Source organism: Stylophora pistillata, chromosome 7 (genome assembly GCF_964205215.1).
Source record: "Stylophora pistillata chromosome 7, jaStyPist1.2, whole genome shotgun sequence".
Taxonomy (NCBI): domain Eukaryota; kingdom Metazoa; phylum Cnidaria; class Anthozoa; order Scleractinia; family Pocilloporidae; genus Stylophora; species Stylophora pistillata.
The window spans coordinates 13,281,015-13,300,710 of record NC_142525.1 but is presented as its reverse complement, the minus strand read 5'-3'; the positions used below and the strand labels follow the sequence as shown (position 1 = coordinate 13,300,710).

The following is a 19,696-nucleotide window of genomic DNA, read 5'->3' as shown; positions in this document are numbered from 1 at the left end:
GCTGGCAATCAGAACTATGAATTGATTCTTCAAAAATGTACATGAGTTTTTTTCCCTACGCACTCTTCAATTGATAGTTGTCAGATTGACAGATGCTTTAAAATATATATATATATATATAACTAACTGCAGACAGTACTGTTTCGGCCTTCTGGGCCTCATCAGTGCAGTTTTTTATGTTTAAGGTGGACGGCCGGGCCCCGATGAAGGGAGGTGCAATCCCGCCGACCTACATGTCTAATCCCAACCCATTGGCTTACGTGCAATGCCTTAGGGAAGGGGACCACCAGAAACGAGGGCCACCAGACGCCAAACTCGCTGGGGAATCGAACCCCACCTCACTTAAAAATTAACACACTCACACCCAAAAATTAAACACACCCGCTCATTACTTAACTAATTATTTTCTTTTGTTTTTCTTTTTATGACCTTAATTAATTACTTTGGGAACTTTTTGTTGAAAAATTTTATAGCAGTCTTAAAGTCCTCATCTTTCAAACCAATAAAGCGGGGATCTGAAGTCCAACGGCAAAAACGTTTTCGCTGATCAGGCGGTTTACGATAATCAACCGCAATCTCCCACAGGATTGCACGGTGGTCTGCAGAACAGGCTGCCAATTCCGAAACTTCAAGGAAAACATCAGGGCCATTGCGGATATCACTCTTGGGTGAAACCACAGGACTTTTAGATGGGGCCTGTTGAGTCCTCTTAACTGAAACGGGAACAGAGGAAGCGGGGCGTTTCCGGGAAACAGTGGTCCAGGGACCACTTTCACCAGCCATGTCAGAGTCAGCAGGGTTAGCAAAACCCTCGGTTGCTGATATAATATTCTCATTTCCAGTCGTTTCACAAGAGGCGAACCGGTCTTCGCTTGCATCAGAGTCTGGAGGTGAACCAACTTCATCTTCAGAGTCTTCAATAGCAGTGTCGGGGGTCTCTTCTTCGGCGGGAGTGATCTCCACTGGAGGAACAGCCACACCGTTCTCTGTAACCACAGGGGCGTCAGCCTCAGCTGGAGCAGCCACGGTCACCTTACAATTCCGAGCCAAGTGCCCATCTTGATGACACCGGAAGCATTTTCCTTTGAGAGGACAATCAGCTGACTTGTGGCCAACTTTCCGGCAAGTCCCACACTGGAGGGGTTGCCCCCTATACCAAGTTTTACAACGAACACCGCGGATAGGGATAAACGGTGGAATGACATTCCTAATGACCATTTGGACGATGCGTGACCCGGTGGACACTGAAGGCCTTCCGGGCCAAGCCTGATTGCGAACAGATTTGACCGTACCATATGCAGACAAAGCTGTGCTGATGGCGTCGTTTGATCCCTCAAAGGGGAACCAAGAAACTACAACAGTAGTAAGCTGGGGTGGAGGAGGAGGGGGCTTGACCACCCTACACTCTACATCACCCAACTTGATGACACCTAACTCCTCAAAAAATAACTTAGCAACATCCCCGTTCTCTGCAAAAGTGGCTCTGGCAACACGGCCAGGGCATGCCTGCACCGCAGCCACCCGATGATCAGACTCTCGGTCGAAAAAACCCAGCAACAGACCAACCGCTTGCGAAAAAAGTACCTCCTCAGGGAGCCCCTGACAATCGACGTCGATAGTCCTATTAAAGGACACGACCATGCTGAAGTTCGGACCCAACCCAAAGGGATGGGTGACCGAAACAGAGAAAAAGCAAAAAGAAAAGCAAGTTCGGATCGACCGAGAAATCCCAAAAAAGGGATGGGCGACCAAACAGAACCAAAGAAAAAACACTGCCAAGGAGGAAGAAAGTTGCAAGTTTTCCCTCCCGGCAGGTACTCACTTATCCAACAAAAATCCTCAGAAACCACAAAAACAAACCAAAACAAACTCCCAACCACTAGGGAAAGGAGCGAACACTTACCAACAAGCAAAAGTCGAGTCAGTGCAGTGCTAATGCTAGGATGGGGGAGAACCGAGACGGTCACCCCAAACGACCCAACCTTTGTGGTATCGTCTAAGCCATGCCAGAGTGCTCAAACTAGAGTAAAATAGTACTAATACTATTACGCAAATAAAGTGTTCTTTGGAGTAGCCTCTCTCTTTGATTTGCATCGCCTCCGTTTTCTACTCAACTTTTTGTTTTGTCATCCATTGACAAGAACTACATGTATTGATTTATCCTTTATTTCACCAAGCGTTTTGGTCAAGCCTCTCAGCAAACGTAATTAGGACATGATCAACATTCATGAATATGGGTCATATTCGCAAGTATTTATTCACCTAGTACTCATATTCATAAATATGAGTCGCATAAAAATTAAACAGATGTTTAATACCGCTAAAATATTTTTCAGATATTATTTTCACATACCCGCCAAAATAAGCTGGACGAGACTTCTCATATCGCCTTTGGAACCAAGTAGTTCACATTTAAATTCAGTGCTGTCTTGGGTGGCTATTTTCTCACTGACTAAAGTAGCATTTCCGTCAATCCTGAGTCTCCCTATGCAAACAGGAGGTAAATCTGGGTGTTCTTGGACAACGCCATTCAGTTTAACCATCATTCGTTTAAATTCTTTTCCTCGAATGCCATCCACCTCTACGCTAAAGATAATGGCTTGGAGATCATTGTTTGGGTCACTGTAGTCCCACACCAGTTTGGCAGTGCTTCCATTATTAACGTAGGTTGGATTACATGGCGTCATCGTAAACTGGAGGTCTGCTTCTGGTCGCCGGGACATCCATTAAAACAAAAAGGTAGGGGAACCAACGTTCAACTTAGGGATACCCTACATAATTAATCATCTTATTCATATAGCTTCCTGGAAACCTCAAATTTTATTGAAAGTAGCTATTAGTGGGCGCGTACACTCGCTCCAGGCAGCCGTGACTCTTTTGAAAAATCTTTTATTTAGCATACACGATGGGTTCTTAAATTAATTGGCGTGTTTATGAAATTTCTCGTGAAAGTAGACATTACAGCATTTCTCTTAGATCGTTAAGTGCCCATCAGTTCAGTCACTCGCTCGCTTCGATTCAGGCAGCCGATTCTCATTTGTGGAAAGTCTTTTATTTCATTCCTACAATATGTCGGCATGCCATTGCTTAAAACATGTCATTAAAATACGATAGGACATTCTCGCCCTGAAATGTGTCACTGACACTACATTGTGCGTCATTCTCTTCATTGCAAGCCGTTGTCTGCTACTTTTTATTTTTCTAGGAAGAACGACGAACCTCACTTAGTCCTACAACAATAAGCCACAAAGTAAATCTGGGTTATTTGAACCATGACGGAAAGTACGTCATAAACACCGACTACATACTTCAAAGCACATCTTAAGTCGTGACTTCCGAGTTGTGTTTTAAAAACTCGTTGATAAGGCTAAATTATCAATTATTATGCCAACGACCGATATTATATTAACTTTATTCATCTTTAGATCTGTGTGTGAAAGTCTTAGCTGATGATCGTTCGCAGTAAGCTCGCCATCGCAGACTCGGCACCGGGACCTTTTAAAGGCGAAGAGAGAAAACATCGAAAACTTGATCATACTGAGGGAAAATACATATTTGGGGAAAATAACATACATTCTTACGAGCAAAGGCTTTACTTTTTTTGAGATAGGTGGTTTGCAGTGGATAACCCGGCCGAATCGGCATGACCTAGAGGCGGCTTTCTAGAGAAAACGGTCATCAATGACGAATTTTTCGGCATTCTGCTAACAAGCTTGCTTAACAAAAGTATGGAAAAGAAAAATTTATTTTAGGCCATTTAACATGATCGAATTCAAACTTTTGAAGCTCAAAGAATTATTTCAGTATAGATCAGTGCATTGGAAGCCATGAAAATGCTTTTAGTTGGTGCTTTGATGATGGAAAACTCTACAACAAGACTTGACAATGATTACCTAAAATCCAAGATACATATTGCAAATGAAGTACATAAATGTGCAACTAACGAATTATGCTAGATCCTCTCAAAAATTGGGACAAAACAAAATTCTATCTGCAAGAACGTGAACATTTTGAGCCTTTTGGCATACTCCATACTCTGCCACCCTCCTCCCCCCCCCCCTCCCCCCAGTTTTAGAAAGTCCGATAAGAACAATTTGATTGAGTCCCAAAAGTGTTTTACCTGTGTGGCTTGTGTTAATCGAGCGAAGTCGGTACTATTTCGATTCTACGGGCTCGTGAGCACACTCAGAATGAAAAAAGACTGCAGTGGACCAATAAGTAAACGAAGATGTTGTAAGAGCAAGTAGACACAAGTGCAGACTTGAATTGGGAAAACGGGGTGAGAAGGAACACAAGAAAAGCTAAAGATATGTGATTCGCTTTGACTTTGTTTGAATTGTAAGTGATACAATTGACTGTTGTTATCTCCTTACACTGCCCCCTCCAACATAGCAATGTAAATTTCATCTATTGAGCGTGCATTTATGGCAAGACACGAAGGTCTTGACAATGGTTGCCTAAAATCCAAGATCGGCATGACCTAGACAGCATGATCCGCATGACCTAGACACCAAAATCGGCATGACCTTCACAGTCATGTGTCGCCTAACGTTGTACTGTTAGTCGTTATATGTTTTGGGTTACTGACAGCATGAAATGGACATTCCTAGTAGCAATTTCTGCCTTTCACTATTTTGACACCGTTATGTCATGTTATAAGGATTGAGTTCTCTCTCTCATCCAGCTACTTCAAGAACGAGAAGAGAAACAAAAACAAAGCCAGAAAGAAAACTCGCATACCTGCCAGAGGAGTGACTAAGACAGCAATCAAAAAGTAATTAACGAATATCTGGACCTTGCACAGCAGTAAAAATTCCGGGCTGTTTTTCCTTACGACCTCAAAATCAGGTCCTAGCCATACCGATCAGAAAGTGCTGACAACGAACGAGAAAAATTTTAAAAATATATCTCTCCTTTTAGAGCGTAACATAATACGTTGCTGAATCATGTTAAGCGCTCGTAAAATGAAATGTTAGAAATATGACATTGAAAATTAAAGCATTATGGCTAATAATACGGTGTAAAAAATAATAATAGAATAACACTGGTATCCGACGTAAGGTTCTTGATAACTTTTTAAGAATGGCTGCCTGTTAGGATCGAGAATCGTCCGTCAGCGACCATTTTGGTGAATTGCTCATATTTTGCCCAACGATACCCTTTGGTAAACTGTTTTCAAAAATCAAGTTTAAACGTTCCGACCAGTGTTAATTTTTCAGAAATTTGCGAAAATTTGAAAACGCGGTTAAAGTGCGGTTTTCCGCCTGGCAAATTGTCCAAAATTCACTGCAAAACCCAAGCTCCGTTGAAGGCTTAAAATGAATTCAGTTAACACCAAACTTTACATGTGTTAAGAAAAAGTTTTCCCATTCATTTGTGTTATGTTAATTTTTTCCGTACACAGCTATGTTGTGATTTTTTTTTTTTGTCCCTTAAACAAGGACCCTGACTATAAAAGGACTTTTGCCCTGAGCAAGCCGTCAGTCATTTCACCCCTGACACCGAACTGTCGACATCAACCAGTCCGTGACCGTGCGATATCGGCAAAACTATTGTAACCGAAAGGTCACTTGCAGCCAGTGCATATCTCAAACTTCTACGAATTTTGCCATTTTCGTTTACGGCAAAGAAAAGATGATCGGCTACACTCAGTTGGCTCCACGGAATGTACACCCGCTTGCGATGTCATTTCTGTAAGGAAGGCAAACGGCCAGAGGGCTAGCGGTGAGGACTAGCTTTTATGACCTTTATTATCTTTCACAAAAATCTTCTTCTCATACCGGTTTTGTATTGTTGTAATAAAGTGGTTAGTTTCTTCGACGTTCTGTCTACGAGATTTCATGTGACACTTCTACAAGAACTCCTCTGCAATTAAACAAGAGATCACGTTGGATAGAATTTTTATTTGAATCGCGCGCCATTTCTCCAACGGAATATGTGGTGTTGAAATACGAATCCCGTGGGTGCTCATATAAAATAATTTCGGTCACGGATTGGAAACTTGTCTGGTTGACTGAAATCCGATGGAAAACAAATTATCATCGGCTATATTGCCTGAACGGGCCTCAAGAACTATTGAAAACCTCGACCTTTTCATAAGTAGCTAGTGAAATAGGCTTCTCGTTGCAACGCGCGTCTAAAATGTTCGGGCAAAATATATCCTACATAGTGCCGTGTCAAAATACTTAGAAAACTATGTTCCTTTCAAAGGGACCTATTCTCGAACTTCGCTCTATTTTTTTTTCCTTTTTTGAGGCTTTTTCTCCCCATAACTCAAAACGTGCGATAAAACATTGGACCCGTTTATGTCGGTTTGGGTGGCCGCGTCGCTGGCGAGATGAGAAGCCTGAGCGAACGAGCAAGATGTAAAAAGCAAAGAGGAGTGACTTTCACTTACGATACCTCTTTGTTCAGACCATTCGAATAAGTCTAAGAGTCGTTCCATCAAAATAACATTTGCCATCGGTGTTCGACTCGCTAAATGAAGGCGTTCCTTCAACCGCTGAATTCTTGTCTTCACGCTTTCCAATCGCTCTTCCATTCCGGGTTCGACCGCCAGCTCCAGTGTTTAACGGACTCGTAGACCTCGCGCCGCTATTTTGGCTTTTTTTGATGGAAAATCCGCCATGGCAAAATAAAATGCAATTTTAAAGCTAAAGACTAGTTAGTGCGCGACTGTAGCAACCGTAAAATGGATCAATTCGAAGTGGAAGATGAGTTATGTCGCAACATACACGTACAAACATTTACATACATGTACATAAATGTACATATATGTACATGAGAACCACTCTCTCTGAGCATGTCACAGTACTGAGATCCTCTAGTCAATGATATCGATGGCTCAAGAAGTTGAGGCAAACGGAGGGAAGTCAGAGGGCCAGTACGACCATCTTGCGATAGGAGGAGCCGTTAGGAGCGCGAAATTCAAATTGCGATAGCCTAATTTTTTTAGTTTTGCAAATGAAGATCAGTATTTCTCCATTCGTCCCTTTTTAATCGTCAATAAAAACATTTTCAAGTGGAAATCAATTGAAACAAGACAAGGATATCGGTCTTCGTGTACAAATCTCTTTTTCCCCCTTCACCTTCCATTAGTCAGCCATCTTCGATTAGCCATGGAAGCAAAGATTGCGTTACAAGACGGGGGAGGAGCTATCCCTTTTATAGTCAGGGTCCTTGTTTAAGCAACACCCTCAAAAAGTGCTGTACATGGGGCGAAAAATAGGTAAAAGTTAATGCGATAAAAGTATACTTGGTACATAATGTTCTAACTTTTTAACTAGATATTAGTAAAAAAAATGTCCTTATTTAATACCTGAGTAAAATTTGGTGCTTTGAATCGGAACGCCTCCTTTCGGAAATAGCCCTATTTACAGTTACCGGCGCCATATTGGATGTGTAACCGCGCAAACATGATAGCGAGGTTAGTGTTGAGTCGCGTTGCGAGTTCTAGTGAGGGTTTAGTGAAATGTGGTGGTGCTGTCCTTTTCATCGAGATATTTCGACAATGAACGATACTTTCCCTACGCAGGATATTCCTCCTTCTTCTTCTTCGAAAAGAAGAGGAAGACACTGTGCCGCTTTTTGGTTGTGCTAATCGCTATTATGACACAACAGGCAATCCAACAGGTCTGCATTTCTTCTCGTTTCCGAATGACTTCCAGCAGCGAATCAGATGGTGCAATCTCCTGAATCGCCAGCATGCAAAGGACGGATTCTTCATCACAAAATCAACTTCTTTGTGCTCAGAACATTTCAAAACAGAAGACATGCGAAAAAACGTGGGCAGGTCGCTGGAAATTGGTGAAAGGTTTATAATGTTTGTACGGTTGTTTTGTTGCTTGGATACCAAAAGGAAATGGAGCTTTGATTTTCGGTATTGTAGTGTTTATGCTGGGATTTTTTTCTCCTTATTAAAAAGGTGACATTTATATTTCTTTGTGCACTGTGGTCTTATACGATATCTGTGAACTGAATGTAAAATTATAAAATTATAATGTAAAATTAAAATGTAAAATTAAAAATTTAATAAAATCATGAGTTCATTATTATATATATGGGCAGAACCATCTCGATTAAACTAGTCAGTACCGAAAAAAACACGGAAAATGCCTGCTTAAAGGGTCCCAGTAGCAACTGTGACAACTCAAGAAGAGTCATTTGAAGTTGAACAGGAATTATTTCACCAAGAAGTTGAAGCAGCTGTGTCAACTGTCAATGCTGCTTCATCTTCACCAGCCCTGCAACAATCAGATGTTCTTAAGCTGCAACGGGAAATAGAGCTACTGCAAGTACAATTAGCTGACTTGAAAGAAAAACTAAGTGAAGTTGAAAATGAGGGGGATATTTATTGGCGTGCCAATTTTCAATTGACAAAATTAAAGATGATGAGTCTGCGGTTCTATTTTATACTGGATTCCCAAACTATGGAGCACTCATAAGCTTCTATAATTTTATTGACCCAGTGCTGGCAAAGATGCAGTACTGGAAAGGAGAGAAATTGTCGAAAGAGAGTCAGCCACACCAAACAGATGATAACAGAAGTAAGCCGGGGCCTTCAAGAAACTGTCATTCTTGGATGAATTTTTGCTCATACTTATGAGACTAAAGGCTGGGTTATTTGTACAAGATCTTATATAAGAACGATCCTTCGCAGTAAAGCACTATTTGAGCAATAACCGCCGCCTGGTTAGCTCAATTGGGAGAGCGCCGGACTGCTGTGCGGGAGGTCGAGAGTTCAATACCGGCCGGACCAACACTCAGGGTCTTAAAATTAACTGAGAAGAATATGCTTCCTTTCTTTAACATCTAGAAATGGTTAGATATTCTAGTCTTCTCGGATAGGGACGAATAAATGGAGGTCCCGTCTCCTGCAGGGTTAGGGGCAGGAGACGTTAATTTCCCACGCACGAGATTACTGTGTGATGGATGTCCTCCCCTGGGGTGGGATGGGTGGGTTTCCACATTTGCATTTAAACGAGCTATAGCTCATATGCGATATGTGGTTAAATAAAAATTACTTACTTACTTACAATAGTGGAAATCAGACCTGAAAAAAATTTCAGGCCTGTACGGGATTCGAACCACTGACCTCTGCGATACTAGTGCAGCGCTCTACCAATTGAGCTAACAAGCCAACTGGGAGCAGGCCATCAAATTAATTCGATATAAACCCGTAGATGATAAATCGAACAACAACAAACATATGAAACATATGAGTGAACTGCGGTTATGAGACGTATATAAGAACGATCCTTCGCAGTAAAGCACTATTTGAGCAATAGTGGAAATCAGACCTGAAAAAAATTTCAGGCCTGTACGGGATTCGAACCACTGACCTCACGACTCATAACCGCAGTTCACTCATATGTTTCATATGTTTGTTGTTGTACAAGATCTTGCTGATAGATTTGGGATCAGCAAGAGCCTGGTGTCCAGAATCTGCATTACATGGATTAATCTTAACTATGTGGAACTGAAAGAACCTTTCCCATTTCCAGCACAAGAACTTGTTCACAAAAATATGCTGCAAGAGTTTGCTCAATATGCAACAACTAGGATTATTTTAGACTGTACAGAACTGTTTATTTTTTCTCCTGTGAATAATAATGTTAATTATTGTCAATAGGCTCTTCGAAATGTTATGTTTGAAGAATACAATTTTGAAGCTCCTTCCCATAAAGACATAGTTTAACTCGCGTTTTATTGTCATGCCAATCACTTCCCTTATTTACACAATAAACAATGGTACCTTATCTTGATTTTACAAGCCCAACATCATCTTTTTTTCCCTGAGTACTAACAACATTAATATTAATATTTCTTAATGTAAGGAAAGATTACACCTAAATCAATTTGAGCATTAAATTTGAGCTGGTGAAGGTGAAGCAGCATTGACAGTTGACACAGGTGCTTTAACTTCTCGATGAAATAATTCCTGTTCAACTTCAAATGACTCTCCTTCAGTTGTCACAGTTGCTACTGGGACCCTTTTAGCAGGCATTTTCCATTGTTTTTTCGGTACTGACCAGTTAAATCGAGATGGTTCTGCCCATATATATAATAATTAAACTCATCATTTTATAAATTTATAATTTTACATTTTAATTGTACATTACAATTTTATAATTTTACATTCAGTTCACAGATATCGTATAAGACCACAGTACACAAAGAAATATAAATATCACCTTTTTAATAAGGAGAAAAAAATCTCAATCTTCAATACCGAAAATCAAAGCAGGCATTTTCTTTCGGTGTCCAAGCAACAAAACAACCGTACAAACATTATAAACCTTTCACCAATTTCCAGCGACCTGCCCACGTTTTTTCGCATGTCTTCTTTTTTGAAATGTTCTGAGCACAAAAAAATTGATTTTGTGATGAAGAATCCGTCCTTTCCATGCTGGCGATTCAGGAGATTGCACCATCTGATTCACTGCTGGAAGTCATTCGGAAACTAGAAGAAATGCAGACCTGTTGGATTGCCTGCTGTGTCATAATAGCTATTAGCACAACCAAAAAGCGGCACAGTGTCTTCCTCTTCCTTTCAAGGAAGAAGGAGGAATATCCTGCGTAGGGAAAGTATCGTTCATTGTCGAAATATCTCGATGAAAAGGACAGAGCACCACCACATTTCACTAAACTCTCACTAGAACTCGCAACGCGACTCAACACTAACCTCGCTATCATGTTTGCGCGGTTACACATTCAATATGGCGCCGGGAACTGTAAAAAGGACTATACCACGAATATTTGTGTCCTGAGCAAGCAGAAGATATGTGTTGTGTAAACAAACGCTAATCTAATTATTCCCTGCCAGATAGAGAAAGGTTTTGAAATCAACTTTAATTTTAGAAAATTTTGGATGGTATGCCACAAGATATTAGGCAAAAAGGAAATACATTCAGTGTTGAATGAGAGGAAAGAGAAAATAAAATCAGTGTCGAAAATGTAAATACAGTTGTTACATCGGTCACCATTATGCAAATTACGACCTCAGCTGTAGGAAAACTATGATATTTCTTGCTCAGTTTGTTGAATGACTCTTAACCAGTTCAATGGTTGTTTTTTTTATCTATAGAGATAATGTGTGTATATTGATCAATAATTCCTGAGAATGCAGGGGGAGAGTAGCATTCTGTACAAGCATTTCAGTGTATCAATGCGAATTATTTCTATTTATCATAACCGACGTCCGATCCCAGCAAACACGCACCACATGAGACCCTAAATGGGCTGTCATAAATATACCAAAGACTGAAAAAAACAAAAACTTCACTCAAGGTCTGATACCTACACGATAACACTTTTATACTTCAATCTCAGATTGACTACAAAGGGCAAAGGATAATCCGTCAGTATACCTAGTATACTGTGGGAAAGGAAGATTCTCGTGTTTCTCTGAAAGAAGGCTCTCAGAGTAATAAAGAAGGCTTACAGATTCAACGAAAAACGAAAGTCGTACCTTCTGTCTAAATTTCGAAAAGGGCAAACGACAGGCCACAAGCTTGACGCTGAGGTAGTTGCTCGAGATATGCGGCGTGCCCGGGGCACAGATGGTGCCCGACTTTTCCAGTCATCGGAATTCCTCACAACTACCCAGATCACCTCTTTCTTCTCAAGACAGAGTGCTTTAGTACGCCAATGAGATGCTGATGACAGTGATATCCGAGCAGCTCAGGAGGAGAGTAATTTTAGCGAAGCAAGGAGACTGTCACGTCAATACAACTTGACCATCCCCTGATCTACGATCAGTACGATCTTTGTGAAATGGCGCTAAAGGACTCTTTGAAAATCTTGAGGCTACCCATGTTGCAGCATATGTGTGAAGATCTTGGCCTCAATATACCATCAAAGCCCATTCGTAAAAAGGCCCCGTACTCGGCTCTACTGAAAGAGATTGTCAGCAAATGTACTTGCCAAAAGTCATCATGATGCTGACTTTCTCGGTTGTTTAGCAGAATAGGAAAGTGAGGAAGAAACGAATGAACGGTGTATCGTTCCTAATCGTCAGTTAGTGGTTATGTTATTTTTTAAAAATGCACGTCGGCCGGATCAGAAGTTGTTGCGTTTTGTTTTGTTTTTCTTTTAATCATGCCAGTATTGACCCTCACTTTTCTTTTCTGGTCTTCTGGTCAGGAATGAAGTTTACTCATCTGGTGGCCGAAATATGCAAACTGACGGATGCGGGAGTATTCAACCTACATTTCTATCCGCTCATTTTTTAATGCGGGATTTTTTTCTCTAATTTAACGACGTCGTCCTTTCAGTTGCGGTTTTAACGCGCGTATGTTCAAGCACCCCCAAAACGTTTCCAATTACGTTACGTTGCGTGGCATTAATAATTACCAGGAGAATAAGACCTGTTCTCTTGTATTCAGTTACTTTGAAAGTCATAAGGCGCCTTTCTTTGTATTTATACTTACAGAAAATGAGTTCTCATTGTAAAAGATAAAAGTATTTAGATTATCAGTGTGGAATCAAGTCTTAAGTAGTTTCTTTCGAATGTATCTTTTGCTTTACTTGAATGTGAGAAGGTGGTAATGTAAGGTGTACTTCACTTGCATATTTTTCAGCCCAAAAATGTTTTGGAGAATCTTATCAAGCATCTCGCACGTTTTTTTGACCTGTCTCTTTACATTTTACAAGCTATAAGTCACTATAACGGAGACCGAATTTAATTTGGATATTTAACAACTCAATATGGTTAAATTACCTCGTTATTTGTTTACACACTTTGCATCATTTTGCTCGCTCAGGTCACGAACACTTCTGACATTTTCGAAAGGAAGCAATGCAATTCAGAGCATCAAAAATTGCACAGTGAATGGAAATAGCAATGTTTGACGAATATATTGTTAAAAATCCAAAGTGTCAAGTAACAGCTACATTTTTTTCGCACGAAATATCACCCGTTTTTCAACGCCATTTTGCGTGGTCTGTCAGGATGTTCTTTCAAGGGCTTAAGAAATCCCAAAATCGATGTGCCCGAAAACATTTACTCACCAGAATTGAATAAGAATAGCTTTCCTTACAAAGTGTGAAGTTTGGTGTTGATTGATTTCATTTTAAGCCTTGAGCGGAGCTTGGTTTTCGCAGTTAATTTTTCACTGTGTGGCATGGGGAGCCTGAACTCAGGTAACCTGAAACCGCGTTTTCAAATTTTCGTAAATTTATGAAAAGTTAAGAATCGCTGGAACTTAAAAACATGATTTTTGAAAAGGGTTTACTGAAAGGTTTCTTTGGGCAAAATATGAGCAATTCACCAAAATGGTTAAAAGAGTCATTCAACAAAATGAGCAAGAGATATCATAGTTTTCCTACAGCTGAGGTAGTAATTTGCATAATGGTGATCGATGTAACAACCGTATGTACATTTTCGACACTGATTTTATTTTCTCTTTGCTCTCACGCAACTCTGAATGTATGATTTCCCTTTTACCTAATATCTTGTGGCATAAGAGCTAAAAATTTCCAAAATTAAAGTTGATTTCAAAACCTTTTTTCACCTGGCAGGGAATAATTAGATTAGCGTTTGTTTACACAACATATATCTTTGCTCGCTCAGGACACAAACATTTGTGGTATTTTCAAAAGGAAACGTTCCGATTCAAATCCTCAAATTTTTACTTAGGTATTGAATAATGACATTTTATTACGAATATTTAGTTAAAAATTTAAAAAATTATGTACCAGGTATACTTTTATCGCGTTAAATTTTACCTATTTTTCGCCCCATGTACACCACTTTTTGAGGGTGTTGCTTAAGGGACAAAAAAAAAATCACAATATAGCTGTGTACGGAGAAAATTAACATAACACAAATGAATGGGAAGACTTTTTCTTAAAAGGTGTGAAGTTTGGTATTAACTGAATTCATTTTAAGCGTTCAATGGAGCTTGGGTTTTGCAGTGAATTTTGGACAATCTGCCAGGCGGAAAATCGCACTTAAACCCCGTTTTCAAATTTTCGCAAATTTCCGAAAAATTAACACTCGTCGGAACTTTTAAACTTGATTTTTGAAAACAGTTTACCAAAGGGTATCGTTGAGCAAAATATGAGCAATTCACCAAAATGGTCGCTGACGGACGATTCTCGATCCTTACAGGCAGCCATTCTTAAATACCTACAACGTCAAGGGGTGTGCGCTGTTATCAAGAAAGAGACTCAGGCACACCATCATGCCTCGTGCTTCCAAAAGAAGCCGCTGACTAGAGTAAAGTAAATAGTTGAACTGAAGGATTCCTACAAAATGCGGCAAACGTTACATCTCAGGGAGTAAGACTTATGTAGGAGAGTATCAAAAAGTACAACAATGGCTCTGGACCTGCTACGATGCAGACATCCACCATTTCAGAGTAAGCGTACAACACCAGACATTATACCCTGTCTGGAACTCGTTGATACATTTTGAAACTCCAATCAAGCAACAGGGACAGGGAATATAAATCCCAAAAGCATACCGGATACCCAGGATAATCATTAAGTACCAGAATATTCAACCATGAATATTTCCAATACTTTATTTCATTAGGAAAAAGTTATGTTTTCCCATTTGCTCTTCCACTGACTTTTTAAAAGCACTGTTGACATTTGAATTTCAAACGAAGTCTCATGGGCCTTGGGTATCTTCAGTTTTTAAGTACATCGGCGTTTGACGCATAAAAACGTCAGTGTGAGTGCACACTGTAAGTATGGCTTGGTGTTCGCTACTTATGTATAAGCCCAAATACGTTTCTCTCCTTTTGTTAAACTTTAAAGCAAAAACTTGTTTTTGGCGATATGTTATATCTACATCATTTTTTCATACAAATGCAGATACATTTGGGTCGGTTATTTTAATGCTGATAGTTTCTAAAGAAACTTTTTGGGGCTGCGTCGGTGGGGGTAACGAAATAATTTGAATACATCAACAAAGTTGAAATGGTAAATTGGCTACCGTTACGATTATAAAAGCTGACGTTTTGAGTGTTAGCTCTTCGTCGGAGCGAAAGACGAAGGGCTAACTCTCGAAACGTCAGCTTTTATAATCGTAACGGTGGCCAATTTACCATTTCAACTTTGTATATATTGAACGTTTGCAATTGTTGGCTGAACAACATTTTGATTGTCCCAGCTAAGATTGACAGACTGTTAGATAACACAAAACATACCCAAACATATTTAAAACACTATAGAAAACGTTTAGAATATATAAAAATAGCTTAAGTCTAAAAATCGAAATACAAAAGTGCTACAAAAATGAGAATCTTTAGATCATTAAAAATTCCATTCTTTACCAACCTCTAATGAGAACTAATGATTAGCAACTCATACCTGCTACAATAAGACGAATCTCACTTTCAGGATAAGTTATGCCATCAAACAGTGTACATCGAAATTTGGCGTTATCGTTAGGAGTTATGTTTTCAACGACCAAGGTAGCTCTTCCTTCTATCCTGACTCTGCCCTTGTAAGCAGAAGGTAAACTTTGATGTTCCTTGACAACACCATTTTCTTTATATAGCATGCGTTTGAATCCTGCCTTAACCAGAACACTAAAGACAATTCCATAGAGATCATTGTTTGGGTCACTGTAGTCCCACGCCAGTTTGGCAATGCTTCCATTATTTACATAGGTAGGATCAGTAGGCGTCACAGAAAAGTGAACATTTGCCTCTGAAAAGACAACAATAACGAGTGAATGAAGCTACGAAATCATTAAATCGAATGCAAATGACGTTTATTTTCTGTTCGTTACTAGATTTCTTTTGACCGCACCTTAAAGGTTTTAACGAAAACTTCTGCGACACTATTAGCTACTAGTCTATATTTGATCTAGGATCATGCCCCACACATGGCGCTCCAGATGTGAACGCTACGTCTCATTCTCTCTCCACAAAGTGGAAATCGCTCAACGTTTGCCAAACCAGCTCAGAGCTGTTGTTCGACTAAAAAGTGTACATGGGCTTCCTATTCCTAGTTGCTAGCTGACCTCTTTGTCCCAATCACTCCCCAGAAACTGAACGTTGCTAAATAGATGCATACAGTGCAAAAGAACATAAATAAGCTTCTATCTTTGAATAGAAAATTCCCAAAGAAAAATGTGCCTTGCAATTTTCGCATTTGTCCGCTGCGACTCTGTCTAGACTACTCCTTAGCTTGGTTCGGTTTTCTTTCTTCCAGAGCATTTATAGCATTTGTAATGCTATTCTTATTAAGATTAATATTTTCTTCATACTATTATAAGTTATAATAATTTGCGTCACAAACTTGACCAAATCAAAATGATAGAGTTGTTTTAAAGGTCAACTCAGCTTCACAAATAGCTACTCTCAAAAATATAGGTGACAAAACCGTCACACTGGGAACAATTTCGTTTGGTTACAATTGTTTCCACTATTAGAGTTTCTGGGAGGTTTAGATGAAAAGTTCTCTCAGTTGAAGTAATTATAAATGCAGAACGTTACTAAATCTCTAGCGGGTAACGCTTCCGGCTAAAACAGTGACGACTGGATACTAAATCACAACTTCGCCTTTTCTTCATGTTGACGTGACTCAATGTACCATGGAGCAATCACTGAAGTTATTCCAAAAATATTGTTGATGACCAAAGGTACATTATTTGTGATTTTCGATTATCCTAAGTTCTAGACTACAAGTTCATTTAGGCCCTAGTCTGTAAGCTGGCAATAGAGCGGAGTAGCTTATAAGAGAAATATGTCACGAAGACTGACAGTCAAAAGGATGGAAAATTGAATCTCAAGTAACGTCAGGGCAATGTTGATTTTCATTGAACAATGAGTAGATTTTTTGTAACATGCTGTCAAAAAAAAATATTCGCATCATTCACGCAGATTTACGTAAGTGTATGCAATTTCAAATGTTGGATGAAATGTCAAGCTTTCAAATTAAGACCACAAGAAGATTAGTGTGGAGTTTTTCATATTTACCGTTTTCACATCAGTTCCCAAACGAAAACTCTCTTCTCCTTGCCTGTGAGTTGTAGGTTTTCTTACCACTACAGTAACGAATGTGGACTTTTTTTTCGAGAGATCTTTTGCGGCTTCGCTAGTTCAAGACGAATTAAGAAGCTACAGAGAATTTCGTTCACCTAACTGCTCTCCAAAAAGTATATGATAGCTGCAAAAACCCTCCCTGCTGAATAATTCTCTCGACTTAGAAATGTAGTTTTTTCACTCCTTAGAATTAAAACACGGAGTTTATCAATCACTAAATACTGATTGGGAGGTCATTTACGCTGTCTTAGGCAACACCAATTATATTTCTTTAAAAGGTCGTGCCCTGCCTGATCACTATTACAGTTTACACGAATGCGCAATTCACACATATCATGAATTTCTGATGCTTCATTCCTGCTTATCGTAATAAATAAGGCTCCAACTTCCTTTTTTTTAAATTTTGGATTAAGCATGATTACGAAATAAGAAATTGTACAGCGGATATGAAATCAGCGTCAACTTTGGAACTGTGTGGATATAATAATGACATGATCGCATGCTTTTCTGCTAAGGTTATTGTATAAAGGCAATAGGATCAGCTAATTTTGATTCAGTGACCATCCTGACTTGTTATCGCCTTGTTTGAGTCGGCGTGAAAATAGTAACCTGGTTTTCTATAAATAATCCAGTCGATCCCCAAAGCATGTTACTCCAAATTCGCACGGTTCTCTCTATTATTTTCACTCAATATGGAATTATTTTCGAATGGAAGGGGAAATTTAGGCGATGACAAAACCCATTTTCAAACCATCGTTTGAAACTCTTAAGCGCCATTCAGGTATAATGCTTATTCTCAGCGTCAGTTTCTGCTATTTCTCCCTTGTTATGTTTATAACGGATCCTATCCTGAACGCAAACTGCACACAAATCCATGTAAACGAGTCTTACCTGCTAAAGGAATGATGACAAAGGCGGTCAGAAAACATTGAAGCGTCAAATGGGCCTTACACATGATTAAAACTGTTACTTTACCCAAAGGCGTTGAAACTGAGATATTAATCTCACTCCACACTTAGTTTTGTGTCATGAGATTATATTTATGGCATCATGACCCTTTCTTAAAAGGTTACTGCTGGTGTTATGCAGTCACGCGTGTACTCGTTATAATGAACTGATCTATCCAACTCAACCCATTCAATTTCCATGATACATACCAACCATAATATTTTCTTCTTGAGTGGGAAGAAAAACTGATCTTATCCCATCATTAAGAACTAAATCGGATAACAGACTGTTCAGTGGAAATAATTTTTTTATTAGATTTTATTGAGGCCTTTGATAACCTGGACCGAAATGTGTTTATACTAATACTGCATTTTCTTAGCAAACCAAAACAGAAAAACAACAACGAATACTGGAAAAATTATATATATGAGAACTCTTCCCTTTGATAAATTGAACTCACTTTGAATTGATTATTTGTTTCCTTTGAAACAATAGTTGATTCTTTCTTTATCAAGGTGAAATTAACTAATTGAGTGGTATCCCATTCCACTTCTAGCAAGTCTTCCAAAAGCAATTTTTTCTTTTTTTTTGGAATTTTTCTCATTTGTAGACGTAAACATTTCTTGACTTATGTATGATCATTTCCCACGACGATAGGCATTGGAAGAGAAAAAATAATAAATTAAACGATGCTGACCAGGCTGCAGCGTAACTCATTATCACAGTACAGGAACCTTACATCTTTTCTTTAATGATTTTTAAGGGGAAAATAGAAACGTGTTGACTTTAGAGACGGTGACACAGAGGGTTAAAAGGATTCAGATAAGTCTGTTACTTTTTACACTATGATGTGACTCCTTTGAATCCCTTTTTTTTTTCAAGCAAGTATTATGTGTTTCAGGCCAATAACAAGCGATAATATACAAGTTTAATGCAAATCCTGTGTGAAGCGATATAAAAGAGATTGATGACTATAAGTTCTCAGTGTTTGCATACAACTGCTTGTCGTACATTTTCATGTTGATCAGCTTCTTTGGAAAAAACAAAACGACGAAATCATGAGATTATCAAAATAGAGTGCATAGCCATAAGTATTATCATTAATAACGCTCGATAGTTCAGCTTTTGAAACTCAGTTGATAAAAAGAAACTATCTACTGACATTAGTAGCGACGGTGGTCTTAATGTCAACTGTTTATAGACAACATGGTAACTGGCTAAGACTTAATTCAACCCTGGTGAAAATCAGATCGTTACGTCATCATTATCACAGGTCTCGCGTTGTGTAGGGTTTCCATTTTCTTAAGATGGTTTCTTAACTCAGTGAATGTTGGGCGAGCATCCGGGTCGTTTTGCCAGCTTTTGATCATGATCTGGTACCTGGTATTTTTAAAAAAGTGATAAGTTCAACAAACAAACAAAGAAGTTTTTATTCCTTTGGAAGAATCGTTTAACCTGAATACCAGTGAGAGGTGGCTTTAACTTACTGTCATTGAGTGAATACCTCTCTGAATGGGACTAACGACAAAGCTAAATAAGAAAGATGAGAAACATTATGGACACCTTACCATTTATCATCTACATGTTGTGGTTTAGGCATTTTGTAGTCCTGCTGAAGTGGTTTCGCAAATTTCCTGCCATCCATCTGTGGATAAGGTGAACCACCTGGAAATGATGTAAGCATTTTATTGTTTTGTATTTAGTTTCACAAATGAATCCTGTTTGGTTACGTAATGATTATTGAA

At 39.1% G+C, this 19,696-nt stretch overlaps 2 protein-coding genes across 3 annotated transcripts in view; both read right to left on the bottom strand.

Moving 5' to 3' along the window:
- Positions 1–18,008, bottom strand: part of LOC111347563 (tyrosine-protein kinase receptor Tie-1) — a 35,030-nt gene extending 17,022 nt beyond the window's left edge. Inside the window, exons 1-2 of one of the 2 annotated variants that reach the window (XM_088727670.1) lie at positions 17,895–18,008; positions 15,322–15,663 (exon numbers count right to left, since the gene is read on the bottom strand). In XM_088727670.1, coding sequence (XP_088583796.1) covers positions 15,322–15,663; positions 17,895–17,958 — 406 coding nt within the window. In that variant the 5' untranslated portion in view covers positions 17,959–18,008. Of the gene's footprint in view, positions 1–2,353; positions 2,752–15,321; positions 15,664–17,894 lie in introns of those variants that run through there. The other variant, XM_088727671.1, reaches the window with a different exon arrangement.
- A 914-nt stretch (positions 18,009–18,922) lies between these two features.
- On the bottom strand, positions 18,923–19,596 carry LOC148726694 (tyrosine-protein kinase receptor Tie-1-like). The gene is made up of 3 exons (XM_088728028.1): positions 19,520–19,596; positions 19,232–19,331; positions 18,923–18,982 (listed from the first exon to the last, which is right to left on the bottom strand). Exons 1-3 carry the CDS (start codon positions 19,594–19,596, stop codon positions 18,923–18,925), a joined length of 237 nt encoding a protein of 78 aa, XP_088584154.1.
- Between the last annotated feature and the right edge of the window lie 100 nt (positions 19,597–19,696).